Consider the following 17903-nt stretch of genomic DNA (forward strand, 5'->3'; position numbering starts at 1 on the left):
CCTCAGCCTCTCCTCATAAGTCATGTGTTCCAGTCCCCTAATCATTTTTGTTGCCCTCCGCTGGACTCTTTCCAATTTTTTCACATCCTTCTTGTAGTGTGGGGCCTAATGGTGGACACAGTACTCCAGATGAGGCCTCACCAATGTTGAATAGAGGGGAACGATCACATCCCTCGATCTGCTGGCAATGCCCCGAGTTACACAGCCCAAAATGCCATTGGCCTTCTTGGGAACAAGGGCACACTGTTGACTCCTATCCAGCTTCTTGTCCACTGTAACCCCTAGGTCCTTTTCTGCAGAACTGCTGCCTAGCCATTCGGTCCCTAGTCTGTAGCGGTGCATGGGATTTTTCCGTCCTAAATGCAGGACTCTGCACTTGTCCTTGTTGAACCTCATCAGATTCCTTTTGGCCCAATCCTCTAATTTGTCTAGGTCCCTCTGTATCCTATCCCTACCCTCCAGCGTATCTACCTCTTCTCCCAGTTTAGTGTCATCTGCAAACTTGCTGAGGGTGCAATCCACGTCCTCCAGATCATTATTGAAGATATTGAACAAAACCGGCCCCAGGACCGACCCTTGGGGCTCTCCGCTTGATACCGGCTGCCAACTAGACATGGAGCCATTAATCACTACCCGTTGAGCCGGACGATTTAGCCAGCTTTCTCTCCACCTTATAGTCCATTCATCCAGCCCATACTACTTTAACTTGCTGGCAAGAATACCATGGGAGACCATGTCAAAAGTTTTGCTAAAGTCAAGGAATAACTTTTTTGTTTGTTTGTTTGTTTGTTTGGACAGGTTCAGCAAAAAATCAGGTTAGCTGTTTGAGAATGAGGCTAGGGAAAAAATAAATTGTTTTGCCTGTGTTAAAGTATATTACGGAGAAGCTATAATGCCTCTGTGCTTTGGAGCCGGGACTTGAAATTTGGCAGGTGACTTGCCTGTGTGTCAGATATGTGCTTTTAGCCATCCCTGTGAAAATCTGCCAAATAAGCCTCTGAAAATAACAATTTAGACATGCTTGCCAGTGGTTTGTTAGAGGCTATCAGCTAAATTCTCTGAAGATTCTGTCTGTGCTGAGCATGCTCTATCCCCACAAAGCACTCGCGGGTATGTACCAACCAGGCTATGCATGTTTCATCTGCACAGAGTGACTGAGCATGCTTACTTCGGGGGCTTCAGGAGCTGAGAACAACTTTCTCTGCAGTTATTCTTCCTGGCTGACAGGGACCACTGTAGTGTGAGGCACAAGAATTAAAAATAGGGAGGCTGTCTCTCCTGTCCTCCGAGTGCTCCTTTGCTGGTGCTCAAGCATTCTGGAGGAAACTGACTTGAATTTAAGGGGGTGAGGAATAAAGTGGGGGCAGGAGTAGGCTGGGGTTGATAGGAGAATACCGAGACAGGAGCTGGGGGTGAATGAAGATGGAGACAGGGATCGGAGTCAAGATGGGGAGGAATAGGGAGCATAGGAGGGGACGGGGCAGAGTGGATAGCAACCAAAGGGAACAGAAGATGGGAGTGGGAGGAATACGGGGTGGACGGGATCAGAATCATCTATAAGCACTAGAGTACATACATGTTGAGAACCTGGAATAGAACCAGGATTTCTGAGTTGCAGCATCTCCTTAATGTGGTTTTCAAACATTCTTGTTTAACATTTCAGAAAAGCTGAGTTCTGAACAATGTTAACTGAAATTAAAAAGCAACAAATTCAAAACTGAAGGAAATACTTTATGTAGTGATTAATTAACCTATATAACTCAGTGCTACAAGATATTATTGAGTCCAAGAGCTTTGGCTTGATCGAGTGCCCTTTGAAGTCAGCGGGAGTCTTTTCATTGTCTGTAGTGGGCTTTGGGTCAGATCCTTAGTGTAGGAGTCAGAAAAATAGGATTCGGAAAAAGCTAAGATGTTCTTATTATAATGCTATCCCTAGATATACTAGATAGAATAAAAATATATAAGGTGTATAAACCCACTTGCTTCAGAGCATAAACCAGACATTGACTGACTGATGGGGGGCATCTCCCATTGCCACAAATAAATTATTTCATTATAGGTAATTTACACCATTCTTTGAAGCATCTGTTTCTGCCCATTGTTTGAGTAGGATACACAACTAAATGGACCATTGGTCTGATCCAGTAAGTTTAAAGGGATAGTACCCTACAGTCTACTTTATACTCCCTTCTTTTTTTAAAAATAATCTTGTAGCTATTCCTTCAGGTTCTAAATGTTCTGTTTTTAATTCAACCACTCCATTCCTGTGGAATACAAAACCATCTCTGCTTTGCTGTTGTATTGCCATCCAGTCACAAGAATCTCTGCTTTGCTATTGTATTGCCATCCAGTCATCCAACGGAACACAAATCATATATATGCTGTGCATTGTTTTGTACAATTGCAGCACCAATTATATTGTTTTAAAATAAGAACTTCTTACATTTGTTATAGAATACAGTATTACCAACAAAAGGACAAATTTTGGCTGTCTCTGCATGCATTTGTTTAAGGGGGAGAAGGTGCTTGAGAGTCTGTCATCACACCTGTGAAGGACTCAGCCTCAGTGTTGCAGGCAGCACTCTTAAGTACAAGGAGATTGAGATGGCTAGTGCTGACCATCCCAAGGGGAATGTGATCAGGCAGGCACATAAGATATGGGGCTATGAACTTGATCGTACTCCAGATGCTGGCATTGGGGAAAGCACATACTATACCTCTTAAGTGTGTAACAAGTACCGCTTCTGAACATGCTTCCCCAAAGTTTCTGGAATCATTCTACCTTTTACAGGTATAGCACTTATAGACACCACTGTTTAGCTGCTACTTTCTGTGTACTCCCCTTCCCATCATGGCTTTGGCTGTAGTTACCATACTAGAATCCAGTGTGCCCAAAAAGCCACATTAACTCCTGTTCCTTTGAAATTGCAGGAAAAATCATTATTTGTCAAATGGAAAAAGTAGGGCAATACATATTTTTTAATCTTCAAGGATGAGATTTTGGGTTGTGTTTCACAGACCTCAAAGTCCAGTGGAAGGAAGGGCTAAGGTTACGTTAAGCCACCTTTGCACCCTCCTGATTCTGGACTACCTCGAGGGGCCAAAGTGGCCCCAGGTGTAAGTTAGGCAGCCTAATTTATGGGAGCTGTCTGACTTATGGGAGCCTGTTATTGTCGCCTATGAGTAATAATGCTCCCCAAAATCTCCTCAGTACTCTGTGCTGCAGCTTTGCTTCCAGCACATCCATCCCACCCCTAGTCCTGCCCCAGACACTCTCCTTACATCAGGATGTGGGAGGGAGTCCTCAGAAGAGAGTCTGTGGCTGTCTTTTGCATGCTAGACTTCTTCTTCCGAAGATGGATCCAGGGTTTGTGGAGCCCTTTTATGCCATTCTGTCTCCTTTACTCAAGCATAAAAATGTAGGAGTTGGGAGCAGAATCTCATCCCAAGCTTTTAAGGTAATCAGCAAATTATTTGCGTTTATTTATCTGACTTTCATAATCCATGACAAATAAGCATACGCAGTCATGGCAAATAAACATATAGATCTACTTGGTACTCCGAATTGATACCATTACATAAAACAGGAATACTGTCAAAGAGCCCTGTGCTGCAAGTCCCTCCAGCTATGGAACTCCTTTTAACTTCACTGGGAGTTCCGTGCCCATACTCCCTGCAGAGTTGACTTCTATGGTACTACTCCTGTGAGAAAAATTAATCATGTGAGTAAATATGTGCAAGATCATGGCCCAAGAGAGTGCTGAACCATGGAAAGCAAAACTTTTAACTTACTATAAAAGGAAGTACTTTTTTCCTAGGAGAAGAATGGTAAAAACTGCAGATTTCCACTTAACGTAAGACAAATTATACCATGAATTGTATGGTCTTTTAATTAAATGTGTTTACATTTTATAACATAATAAATGCAAGCACTAAAAATCTGTCCTTATAGTCCTCTTGGCTAGCTGGATCTCGCAGAGATTATGATCTTTGGAGATCCTTTTTAACTAGTTTACTCTTTGTTTTCTCTTTCTTTTAACCTTGCTTTTAAACATTTTTAATTAAATATTTTGTTATAGGTATTTATCTGCCTCTACAGAAAATTCAAATGACAACAGAACAAGTTCAAGTACAGATAAAAGTCTGGTATGTATTTTGACATTAGTTTTGTGTAAAATGACATTGGGTACACTGCACATTGAAATACTGAAGTAATTTTAAATGATATGAAACTGCTGTAGTGTTTTGAAATATGGAAAAACAGTACATTTATTTTAACTGTTTAGACTGACATAGTTTTAAGAACTGGCAGGGAAACAGAATTTCAGTTCTGAAAAATAAATTGATACTTTAGAAAAAAATTATCCTGAATCGGAATGAAAAATGCTGAAATCTCAGAATTTTCACTGAATGGAAATTCCACAATATTTAGTTTTAAGAAACACCAAAACATTTCCATAATAGAAAAGCTTTGATTTTCCAAAATAAAATATGCTCCCTGGAAGTCAGATCTGCAGTAGCATGCCAGGCAGGCCACCACAGAGCTAGGAAGCTAGGCAGCCTGTGACTAGGCCAGCCAGGGAGCAGGAGGCTGCTCAGCTGCCCAGGGAGCCAGCTAGTGCCGGGTCTAGGGATGTCTGGGAGCCCAGCAGCCTGCTTGGGGAGCTGAGAGCCTAGAAACCGTGGAAGTTCTGGGAGCACTGGAAGAATCAGGGAGTCCTGTATGGTCTGGACACCATTGGGAGCCTCAGCTCTAGGACAACTTGCCTTGTGAGCTGCTGAGTAACCCTGAGAGCCACGGCTCTCAAGCTCCCCATGAGACAGGATGCTGAGGCACAGGGAGCCTCAGATCCCAAACTCCCTGCCAGGTGACCTGTTGAGGAGCCTCTGAAGCCATAGATTCCAGAGAGACGGCTGGGTTGGGGAAGGAAATCAGCCAGGTTTCCATTTAATTTTTTTGCAAAATCAACCCATTGTTGCTGAATATTTAAAATTGGCGTTTTTTGATGGAAAAATATTCTATCCAAAAATTTTCTGGTTAGCTTTAATAGCTATCGTGCTAGGCTTGGATGCTACTAGCCCGATCCATGCCTTGTTTCTATTGTCCATTCCATTAAGCAGATATCAATGACTGTCTGTTACTATTTATTATTAATTAGATTGCAATACAAGGTGTTTTCCAAACAGAGGAAGAAAAGGAAGGCTATACAGTTGAATGAAAGGAAAAAAATGCAACTGCAGAGTGTGCTCTGTTTTATGCCTATTTTTGATGACTCTCTATAGTTTGTTCTTAAATACTGTGTCACTTACAGAAATATTTTTAAAGGGCAGAGGAACCAGTTATATCTTATATTGGCTTAACATAGTTCAGTAAATGTTTGATTTGAAGGATGCTGATTCTTTGTGCCCATTTTGACTGGTGTCTTCTTTCTTGTATGTTACTTCACCTTCCTTTGGTTGGTGAGGTGAGAAAATAAGAATTTAAGGCCAGATTTTCAGGTATTTAGGTGCAGACAGGCTCCTAGTGAGTTTTGAAAAGTGCCTGAGCAGGCACCTGAGTTGCTTAGTCATTGCGAGAATCCCCTAGAAGAGCTCTTTGTAGCTTGAAAGCTTGTCTCTTTCACCAACTGAAGTTGGTCCAATAAAAGATCTTACCTCACCCACCTTATCTCTCTAATATCCTGGGAGCAACTCGGCTACAACAACACTGCAAACAAAGTTAAGTAAATGTGACACAAGATACTGCCTATGTGTACAGTTCTGCAAGGTGCTGAGTGCCTGCTGAGTGCCTCATGGGAGGAATTGAGTGTCTGCAATTTCCAGGGAACACATTGGGTTTTGAGGATCTTCAGGACCTAATAGGATTCGACCTTAAGATTCTAGAGAGAGAAGGAATCCATAGTCCTTTAATTGAAATTCTGAATCTATTTGGAAGTATGAATTAACTTTACTCCTTTATTTTGTTTTAACGCTTGAAATTCAGTGCCCATCAGAGTCTAAAAGTTAAGTTAAAAAAGATTTAGAAAATCATTTGCAGTGGGTCTTCAGTCTTCTCACCACTGAGGAGGTAGAACCAGACATGTTAAGTCATTGTCAGGGAGGGTGTGGCCAGCCCCTAAAGATCCCAGAGAGTTTTTTTTTCTTGCCTTCTCTACTGTCGGCAAACTTCTCCAGACTCTCCCTGCCCCAGAATGCAGAACAGAAACAAAAACATAAAGAAATGTTTTTATTCTAACTGCTCAGTTTGTTGAATTCCAGGCTTTTGATGGCTTTCGTTATTTAGCCTTAGACTTTGGCAGAAACCTCTCTGAAAGAACATCTTTTGATAACTAAGGTAACTGGCTGCAGCAGCTGCTAGCACAGCATGTCTGGGCAGGCCTCTTAGGGAACTGCAGCACACAGGCAGCCAGAGGCACAAGGCAGCCAGCTCCAAGCCAGCAAGATTGAGTACAGAAATTCCTGGGCTGTCATCCCCAACTGTCAGTGTGGACAACTATTCCTCTTCCCTCCACAAAAAGCAAAAACAAAAAACACCCTGGAGTAGTCAGCATGGAGAGAGAAAAAGGGAGAGCAACCCAGACACAGAGACGCAAGTAGGCAGGAAGGAGCCCTTCATTTATTTCTGTCCAGCTCCCATGCCCTTTCTTAGCAAAGTGTGGGTGAGCCCTTATGTAACCCAGCCTTATTTTCTGTGTGACTCATTCAGGCAAAGTGGCTGCTCCATGTACAGGCTTCCCCTGGTCCCCCCCTTGTCCCTACAAATTATGGGGTTAGACACCATCCATCAAGTCAAAGGGGTACCGCTTAGGAATCGTCTCTTTCAAGGGTCACATGCTTTCTATGGTGCAGCAGTAGGTGGGATTCTCCCTTTAGATTTCACTGTCAGGGCTACTCTAAGATCTCAGGATTGAGTCCACTTCCTCTGGAAGAGATTGGGGAACTCCCTCATATCTCAAAGCTTTGTGGCAGAGTCTAATAAATTCATAAAGCATATTGTCTTATCTAGATGGAGAAAAGTTACAGAGCCTCTCCACTCTACCTCTGGATACCTCAGAGCAGTCCAGCGATGTGGAAGAAAGCAAAATTATAAAACCAGCCGGGGTAGTCACTTGCCAAACTCCTCAGCCTCTTGAGGAGTATAGATTCTCTGTCTTCCTCTTTCCATTGGAATAGCAAGAAAAGTCTAAAAAATAGAAAAAGGAAGCAAGGAAACATCCTGCTCAGAAGCAGGAAAATAAATCTCTCACATGCTCCCATCTAAGATGGGTAAAGAGCATTAGCTTCTCTCCCCAAATATCAGATACCAGCAGAGCAGCAGAACAGTTCCTGTATAAAGTATTCAGAAGGAGCAGGGACAGATATCATGTGGAACCTCCTTTCTTTGTCATCCTACTATGGAGCCTTAGAACCTAATTTCTCAAAGCACAAATTCGGTAGGATGGGGAGTGGTTGGGGTGAATCTCAAGAGACCTAGGAAGAGCAGTCCTTTCTGAAATGACTGACAGTTGTCTGACTCCTCAGAATACAGGAGACCCAAAACAAAGTTCTTGCCCCAGAGTATTTAGATACTGTTTTATTGAAAAGTAGCAGCACATCTATGCTTTCCTCCAGACAGCCCACCTTAGGAAGAGTTACTTGAGGAAGATCACTGGATAGATAGCAAGACCACTTGGATACATTTCCTTTCAGGATATAAATTGGAACTGTTAATCCCTTTCCATGCAGCTCTTAAAATATTATGAGTGAAGACTGGGGGGAACCAACTAAGGCCAAGCACCTGAAGAGACTGAAAATACTGAACATCTGGGATGTATCTTGGTGGTCATCTTTTTATGGCAAAGAAGAGATCCTGTGCAGTAACTTTACTGTAGTAAGAGGATCTGAAGTTCTTGTTAGTAGTTTCAAAGGTTTATAAAATGGTCATATAGTAGAAGCTGCAGAAATTTTCTCAGATTAGCTAGATCTTCGGGCACTGAGCCATTTCCTCCCTACCAGAAGCTCCCAGGTCTGATTCTACTTCCAGAGCTGTTGACAAGCAGAAGATTCACTGAAAAAGGTCTGTGGATCTTCCTACTAGAGGGGAAAAAAAGGAAATTTTCACATAAATACAAATAATGTTTCCTATATCCCTTGCAATAATAACTTAGGCTTGATCCTGTAAACACTTAAGCATATGAGCAATTTACTCATGTGTTTCAGCAGCACTATTCAGTTACATAATGCTTTACTCTTGTGCCTAGATGTATGAAGGATCAGGCCTTATTCTATTTTACATATTCTGTATAATGAAATCTATGAACTGAGATAGCACTGCAGGAATAAGTTGAACTTTGATTGAGAGATACTTTGTTTGATTTCGCAACTGCTACGTTGCATTGTTTTTTTGTAATTTATTTTAAAAGCTTCAAGAAGGGGAATATCACACTTTAATAACTAACAAAACATAGTCTTTACATTTTTCTTCTCATGCCAGTGTTTGTGCACAGAGTGGAAACTAGTCTCTTCCATTCCTCTGTCATTAAATGCTTGATATAAAATAGATTATGACATCATTTAGCTAGTCCAGGCAAGTGCTGGAATTTTTTTTTACAAGTTTCATGGACTGTAGTGCATATATTTTAAATATGTATGTATATATTTTAAGCTGGAAAATATGCAGAAAACTATCTATCAGTTGGAAGAGCAACTTCAAAATGAAATGCAATTGAAAGATGAAATGGAGCAAAAGTGCAGGTGAGACTGAATTTAAATACATTTTCAGAATTAAATAATATAAACCATCAGCTCTGTAAAAAATACATTAAGGATAACAAGCACGATATCAATATTGCTACTATAGTAATTCAGTGGTCTGAGATTCAAGGCCATAAATTTAAATCACTTTAAAATGATCTCAGAATGTTTTTCCTGTGTATTTAAAGAAGATTAATTGTTTGTGTTCACATCAGTGAAACAGACACATATCTTGAATATTTGAACTCCATGTTGTTTTTCTTTCCACTACCCTGATAGGTTTCAAAACATCTGCGGGATACAGTGAATACATGGATTTTTTTTTTTTAAAGAACATGAAATACTATGTGCACCACATGTTCTAGAATATTGGAGTTTAAGATTGTCCAGCATCTTGGTATCGTAAATGCTGCAGTACTATTGAAAGATCCAGCATGTAACTTTTGTTGAGATTAAGACAGATATGAGTAGCAGTTTTCTATCTGAGTACTAAATTCTGTTATATTCTTGAAAAAAGTAAATATCTGACAAATTACTGCCTATTCTTGCACCTTCAACAACATGAGCATACAGTTGAAAATCTGATAATCATGGAACTTAATGTGCACACATTGCTGTTGGTTATCTTAGAAGAATTGCTACCAAAAATGGTCTTATGGGAATTCAGACCACAGAGTAGTATTTAGTACATAGTGTGCTCTTTACACATATCCGGAGTTTCACTGTCCACATATTGACTACCGACCACATGGCAGCATGTGGGATGCTAGAAATATATTCAACAATTGTATCCCTACAATCACACTGACAGCGAGTATTCAGTAACATCAGTGTGTCTTCTGATGTCTCACAGTTAAACACATTTTATCACAGAGTTAATAGATTTGATTTAGGGCTGTCAAGCGATTACAAAAATTAATTGTGATTAATCGTGCTATTTTAAAAAAAAATTGCAATTAATCGGGCTGTTAATAATAGAATAGCATTTATTTAAATATTTTGGGATTTTTTTACATTTTCAAATATATTGGTTTCAATTACAACACAGAATACAAAGTGTATAGTGCTCACTTTTTTATTACAAATATTTGCACTGTAAAAAAACAAAAGAAATAGTATTTTTCAGTTCACCTAATACAAGTACTATAGTGTAATCTCTTTATCGTGAAAGTTGAACTTACACGTGTAGAACTGGGAACAAAAAAATAACTACATTCAAAAATAAAACAGTGTAAAACTTCACAGCCTACAAGTCCACTCAGTCCTAATTCTTGTTGAACCAATCGCTAAGACACACAAATTTGCTTACGTTTGCAGGAGATAATGCTGCCCACTTCTTGTTTACAATGTCACCTGAAATTGAGAACAGGCTTTCGCAAGGCACTGTTATAGCCGACCTTTCAAGATAATTACATGCCAGATGCGCTAAAGATTCATATGTCCCTTCATGTTTCAACCACCATTTCAGAGGACTTGCGTCCATGCTGATGAGGTGTTCTGCTCGATAACAATCCAAAGCAGTGCAGACTCACTCATGTTCGTTTTCATGATCTGAGTCAGATGCCACCAGCAGAAGGTTGATTTTCTTTTTTGGTGGTTCAGGTTCTTTAGTTTCTGCATTGGAGTGTTGCTCTTTTAGGACTTCTGAAAGCATGTTCCACACCTCATCCCTCTCAGATTTTGGAAGGCACTTCAGATTCCTAAACCTTGGGTCGAGTGCTGTAGCTATCTTTAGAAATCTCACATTGGTACCGTCTTTGCATTTTGTCAAATCTGCAGTGAAATTGTTCTTAAAATAAACAACATGTGCTGGGTCATCATCTGAGACTGCTGTAACATGAAATATTTGGCAGAATGTGGGTAAGACAGAGAGCAGGAGACGTACAATTCTCCCCCAAGGAATTAAGTCACAATTTAATTAATGGATTTTTTTTTTTAAACAAGTATGTCCTGTGGAATGGTGGCCGAAGCATGAAGGGGCATACAAATGTTTAGTATATCTGGCATGTAAATACCTTGCAATGCTGGCTACAAAAGTGCCATGCGAATGCCTGTTCTCACTTTCTGGTGACATTGTAAATAAGAAGCCGGCAGCATTATGTCCTGTAAATGTAAACAAACTTGTTTGTCTTAACGATTGGCTGAACAAGAAGTAGGACTGAGTGGACTTGTAGGCTGTAAAGTTTTACATTTTTTTTTTAGTGCAGTTATGTAACAAAAAAAATTTACATTTGTAAGTTGCACTTTCATGATATAGAGATTACACTACAGTACTTATGAGGTGAACTGAAAAATACTATTTCTTTTGTTTATAATTTTTACAGTGCAAATATTTGTAATACAAAATAATATAAATTGAGCAATTTACACTTTGTATTCTGTGTTGTAATTGAAATCAATATATTTGAAAATGTAGAAAAACATCCAAAAATATTAAATACACTTCAATTGGTATTTTATTGTTTAACAGTGCAATTAAAACTGCAATTAATCGTGATTAATTTTTTTGAGTTAATCACATAAGTTAACTGCGATTAATCAACAACCCTAATTTGATTACATATGGTGGTATAAACTGCTATTTATTACATTAGTTAATACTGTCTGAATTGTTTTTGCTATAACTTTTTTGGACAGAGGTAAATAACTACAGAAGGCTAACATTTATGTGGCCTAATGTTTTATAAAGGCCAAAACTAGGGACAGACATCCATACGAAATGTATAGAACTGGAGGAGATCTTGCTGTGGATTAACGGATGTTCTGTATTGCTGGCTGACCAGTTCATATTTCCTTTGTGGGATGTTACTCAGCACTTATTTCACCTTCTCTCTGCAGTAACTCCCCCCCCCCCCCCCCCCCAGTTTTCTAGAGATACTTTTTTGTGGTAATAGTATGTAGATATTTCTATATATGATATGGATATATTTGTATGGGTAATTGATCAGTATTGGGGATCCACATTCTTAGAGATGTGGGATGTGCACAACTGGAGCCGTTCTTTCTAGAGAATGGCAGAAGATGTGTTGACCAACATTTACTAGTTATAAAAACTTCTTACTCTGCACCTTTTTGTGGATATAGGGACAGAATTTGACCCTTTGCCTCCAGTGAACTGTCAATACACTTGATGATTGTGCTATTATAAACTACTGATGTTGATTGGTGGCATTCTTCAATTTAAAATGTTGGTTTTAGGATGAAGGGCATGCACATAGTAAGCATTTTTTAAATAATGGTCTTAAATAGTTTAAATATTGAAATACCAGGCATGTAAAATAAGATCATCTTCTTTTACATATTAAAATAATTTATTATTTATAGGACTGCAAACATAAAACTAGACAAGCTAATGAAGGAACTGGATGAAGAGGTAAGTTGGTGTGTTTTTCTTAATCACAGAATTTTCAACTGTGTTGAGTCAATCTGTGTCCTCATAATACTGCTAGAGGTTTATAATTTTCCTGTAAAAATTTGCACTCCAATTTAAATTTGAGAATAAATCTCCACATTCCAAAACACCAAATCATTTTGGCCATGTTTGTTATGAAAGTGAAAAATGTAATTTTAAAATACTTTTTTTGCCTCTACAATTGAAAACTACTTTCTTTCATTTCAAATCCTGTGCTGAACTCTCTGTTTAGCCTTGTTCAGAATAGTCAATATAATTTTTCAAAATTAGCTAGATTTCTAAAAATCAGTGTGCAGATAATCCTCTAGGACATCATTATATTGTAGTATTCATAGACCTAGTAAACAGATAATTTTTGCTTTTGTGTTAAATACAGTTATTGCAGTGGTTTGGAAGATTTAATCAGAGACAAACTTCAAAAGTGATGTTGGGAATTATTAGGCTCTATCCTGCAAACCTCCTGTTCATATTGGTAGTCTCAGTGAGTGAAATCCTGGCCCTACTGGCTTCAGTTGAGCCAAGATTTCACCACTTGAAGTCAGTGAGACTACTTACAGAACAACAGAATTAAAAAAAGTTTGTAGGATCATTCTGTAAAATGTAAATGGAAAATACCAGTGTTTATTATAATTTCAGGGAAATCAAAGAAAAAATTTAGAAACAACAGTATCTCAGACTGAGAAGGAAAAGATGGTGCTGCAACATAAAATAAATGAATACCATAGAAAAGTTGAACAGGAGAATGAAAAAAGACGGAATGTAGAAAATGAAGGTAAGCAATGTTACCCAGGTGCTAGAAATGTTGATGTGTACGCTACTATACAGTTTTATGAAAAATTTACTTTTTTAGCATTTGAAGCATTTTAGAATAGATTTTTTTCTTGAAATTCTGTTATCACAGGAAATAGCTATTTCTGTTTTTGATATTTGAAGTACCAAATTCTTCCCTTAGATGTATGCACATGGAGCCCCTAGTGATTTGAGTGAGCCAGGTGTACATATTCAAGAACAAAATTTGACCTCATGAAATTAAAAGGAAATATTCTAATTATTTTGCTGTCTTTCACGTAGAAATATCTAGTAACACAAAGCTTTTCTGTTCTGAGCTGCTAGGAAAATTGAATTCCATATTCATTTCTGTCTCTAGTGTCCACATTAAAAGATCAGTTAGAAGATTTGAAAAAAATTAGCCAGCATTCACAAACGACAAATGAGAAGATGACACAGTTACAAAAGCAAGTAAGTGATTGATGTTCAGTGTTTTCATTGTTTCTTAAAATTTGTCATATAGTATTGATTACATAAATGTAGCAAAGCTGAATCTGTTAATTATTACACTTCGAATGGGAATCTTGACTTTTCTTACTCTAACAGCTAGAAGAAGCCAATGATTTGCTAAGGACAGAATCAGATACAGCAGCAAGATTGAGAAAGAGTCATACAGAAACGAGCAAGACTATAAGCCAGTTAGAATCACTAAACAGAGAACTTCAGGAAAGATGCAGAGTTCTAGAGAGCACAAAATTGGAAGTGGAAAAGGACTGTTATCAATTGCACGCAGCATTGGAAGCAGAACGAAGGGACAGAAGTCATGGATCTGAAATGATTGGAGATTTACAAGGTAACCATTCCATGCGTACATAGTTTTTTAATGTTGCAGTAAATATTTATTATTACAGAAATCCATTTTCATAACTTCACTTTGTTGCTCTGTACCATTGTCTAAAGCCTGAAAAAGATGTACCAGCTGTTTTCAAGGAGTTTAATTCTATTCATTTAGCGTAGCAGAGCAGTAGTCAACATATGAATTGCGTATCCCTAGAGGACTAAAACTTGGGAACATTTGTAAATACAGTTTAAGGTACCAAAAGTCTTACCAATTCAGTATTAACTCAGGGACATAATTCCTGTGTGGTTGAGTTTTGGGGATGAGAGGGAAAGCAGTATTGCGGACAGCAGTGATTTCTCCTCCCCGTCCTCCAACATGATTTTTCTTCATCTGTGGATATTAACCCCTTTAGAGCAATGTTCATGGATTCTGGGACACTGACACAGCAGCGGTAATATCAGAAAGTTCCATACAGTTTAGAGAGTTGTGTGTTTAAGAGAATAATTAGATTCTCTAACCCAAGATGACAGCCAACTGACAACTTGCTTAGCCACTGAGACAACTTAATAGAATGAATCCATTACAGATTAATTACTCTAGATTGCCACGGGGTAACTGTATGAGAGGGCAATTTATCCAGTGTGAAGAAAAAGAAATATATTCAAAGAAGTCAGAATAGAAAGGGACAAGAGGGAAGGTCTCCTGTACAGATTATATGGTGTGGTGGAGCAAACCTCACTGATGCAGTGTTAGAGCTACACAGCTCTTTAGGCGTGCATGAAAGGGTAATTTTCTTCAGAGTTCCTAAAGTATATAGAACAGGATGTTCTGTTGGTATCTAGCCAGAGAGTTCCACATGAAATTTGCACACGCTATTGCTAGTTTTTAACAAGCAAATGTTTGACAACTAAGCACAGCACTGAAATTCTGGAAGAAGTGTTTTCTTTTTCACATCATTTTGTCATCTAGAAATTCCTAGGACATATTATGTTTAAAAAAACTATGCTAAGCATGCAGTGTTCTAGATAGTCTGACATACTTGTGAGCTATGTTGCTGACATAGTGTGTATAAGGTATAACAGTTAACACAGAGAGTAATACAAGAAACCAAATTACAGTTACAATTGGAAACTTCGCTTAAAATGTCTTGGTGTTTCTGTTTAAAGTCTTCAGTTTAATAGTACACTGAAGTAGCTGCATAGGGTGTGGGGCAAGCTTTTTCAAACTCAAGGCTGGAGAAGAGCCTTTGCTTTTGTGGAGTGATCAGTAGGGTAAAAATAATTCCTCTTTCTCTGAAGGACCTCTCCAGTGCAGGTTATTTAAATTATGTTTATGTACTGCAATAGCACCTCGAGGCCCCAACTGAGATTGGGGCTCCATTGTGTTATATGTTGTATCTACTGTGACAGGGTCAGGCCAGATGGCTACAGGAGAGTGATAGAAGGAAGATATATTAGCCCCAGGTTAAGTAGGTCCCTTTTCCATGGGTAAGGTAACAGGGAAGGTTCCAGAACAATCAGGAACTTTCTGGAGACAATTAAGGACAAGCTGATTAGAACACCTGCAGCCAATCAAGAAGCTGCTAGAATCAATTAAGATAGGCAGGCTAGTCACGGCACCTGGGTTTAAAAAGGAGCTCACTTCAGTTTGTAATGGGCGTGTGAGGAGCTGGGAGCAAGAGGCGCAAGAAGCTGAGAGTGAGAAGGCGTACTACTGGAAGACTGAGAAGTACAAGCATTATCAGACATCAGGAGGAAGGTCCTGTGGTGAAAATAAAGAAGGTGTTGGGAGGAGGCCATGGGAAGTAGCCCAAGGAGTTGTAGCTGTCACGCAGCTGTTACAGGAGCCACTGTAGACAGCTGCAATCCACAGGGCCCTGTGCTGGAACCCGGAGTAGAGGGTGGGCCCGGGTTCCCTCCATCCCCCCAACTCCCTACTTGATACCAGAAGAGTTGACCTGGACTGTGGGTTCCACTAGAGGGGAAGGTCTCTGGCCTGTTCCCTGATCCACTAGATGGATCAGCAGAGACTGCAGGGATTATTGTTCTTCCTTTTCCCCATGCTGGCCAGTGATGAGGCTAACTGAGTGAACGGCAGATTTGAGCCACGAAAGTGGCCAAACTGAGGGCTGCCGTGAACCTCTGAGGCGAGCAAATCTGCCAATAAGTGCAGGACCCACCAAGGCAGAGGAGGAACTTTGTCACACTACCCATAATAAGACTTCAGCAGAGTTAATGTCTGTGAAAATGTGGCTGTTGTATGTTGTAACAGGACTTATATTAATGAAAGGAAACATCTATACATTAGCAGTTGGACAAAATAAAATCAAAGTCCTGTTTCTGCAGCTAGGCGTAGTAGCTGAAATTGAACTATTTTAAATTTGTTTTTGCTAGCTCGGATTACATCTTTACAAGAAGAAGTAAAAAATCTTAAAAATAATCTTGAAAGAGTGGAAACGGAAAGAAAACAAGCACAAGACTCACTTAATCATTGTGAAAAGGTAAGGTAACTAATAATACATGATGATTCAGGAAAATGCTAATGTTAGTTCACTGGCTGTGGTCAGAATATGATCATGTATTGAATTATTTTGTATTGTGTGAATAAATCACAGCTTCAAGTGTGTCAGTGTGGATCCCACTGTAGGATTCTCCAGTGCCTCCTGGGTGAGACTGGGCTTTTATCCTAGGCCTGAAGAGACTCAACAAATACATACTCAGTCTCAGGATGGTAACACCCGCCTGCATTGCTCCAAGCTCTAGATTGGTTCATGGCTCTTGACTGCCAGGATGATGTACTTACATATTGCCATCCATCTGTCTCACGGGAAGTGCATAAGGTTAACCGTAGGGGCCAGCCATTCCCAGTTCAGTGTTTTGCCCTTCACGCTCTCCATGGCACTGAGAGTTTTCACCAACTTCCTAGCTGTAATGGCAGCAGATCTAAGAAAACATGGAATTTACACCTGTTTATATCTAGATGACTGGCTGATCAGAAGCAGGCCCAGCAGGAGACCAGAATGTCCCTGGATTGTGTTTTGTTGGTGGCTTGTCCTGATGAACGTGAGAAAAGGGGACAGTGATGCTTATCTCAGACACTATAGGGACTGGTTGGGGTGCCCACCTGAACCACATTCAAATGTAAGATACCTGGTCTCATGATGATTTTAACCTACACATGAGTGCCTTGGAACTAAGAGCCATCTGACTCATCTGTATAGCATTCCTGCTGGAAGCCATCCAATGCTGGAAATGGTGTTTATCAACACGGGGGTGACTCCACTAGCTGTACACCTTCCAGGGATAAGCAATGACCTAGCAGATGTTTAGTGAAGAAATGTGGTAACCAGCCATGAGTGATCTGTGTAAAAATCCATACTAGACCCAATATTCTGTCAGTGAGAGACTCCCGCCACACATTTGTTTGCCACAGAGGACAATACCAAGTGTTAGAACTTCTGTTTCAGGGAAGGTGGGGAGTCCAGGCTAACTGCCGATTGCCTTACTATTTCAATCTTCTTGAGGACTCCTGTATGGTATCGTACTGTATCCCCTGGTCCCCAGGATATCCCAGATCAACAGTATAGGGCCTCAATCATTGTGCTAGTCCTATATTGGTTGAGACCATTCTGGATATCAGATCTGCTCTAGATGTTCCAGAAGCTTCCCATACATCTTCCTTCCTACCCTAATGTGATATCCCAAACCTCAGTCAGACAATGCATCTAGATGCAGTCTTTGCACCTGACAGCCTGGATGTTGGCTAGCTGAACAACACTGACAGAAGGTGTTCCCTGTGGGTTCAGAAAATTCTGACACAGAGCAGGAAACCATCTGTAAGGTTGACCTACTTCTCCAAATGGGAAAAATTCTCCATTTGGGCAACCTAGAATAATACTGACCCAGTGGAGCCCCAGTAATCAAAGATGTTGTACTGTGACCTGCTCTTGCACATGTGGGACTGATATTTAACTCCCTTGAAGTCAACCTCACTGCCACATTGGCGTGTCACACTCCAGTACAGTTGCACTCTGTCTTGTCACACCCCTGCTATTTAATTTCTTCATACTTTCTCTCCAGTAAGAGTACCGACTTCCATAGGGGACCTCAGTGTTGTCCTTTTAAAGCTTATAAAGCCTTCTTTTGAACT

At 39.8% G+C, this 17903-nt stretch overlaps 1 protein-coding gene across 3 annotated transcripts in view; it reads left to right on the top strand.

The window, feature by feature from the left end:
- Positions 1–17903, top strand: part of ROCK1 (Rho associated coiled-coil containing protein kinase 1) — a 180651-nt gene that overhangs the window by 104374 nt on the left and 58374 nt on the right. For all 3 annotated transcript variants that reach the window (XM_074944515.1, XM_074944516.1, XM_074944517.1), the window contains 7 exons: positions 4080–4146; positions 8645–8733; positions 12058–12106; positions 12782–12917; positions 13293–13384; positions 13520–13766; positions 16148–16254. In XM_074944515.1, the coding sequence (XP_074800616.1) occupies positions 4080–4146; positions 8645–8733; positions 12058–12106; positions 12782–12917; positions 13293–13384; positions 13520–13766; positions 16148–16254 (787 nt within the window). The remainder of the gene's footprint in view (positions 1–4079; positions 4147–8644; positions 8734–12057; positions 12107–12781; positions 12918–13292; positions 13385–13519; positions 13767–16147; positions 16255–17903) is intronic.

This window comes from Natator depressus, chromosome 2 (genome assembly GCF_965152275.1).
Source record: "Natator depressus isolate rNatDep1 chromosome 2, rNatDep2.hap1, whole genome shotgun sequence".
Taxonomy (NCBI): Eukaryota; Metazoa; Chordata; order Testudines; family Cheloniidae; genus Natator; species Natator depressus.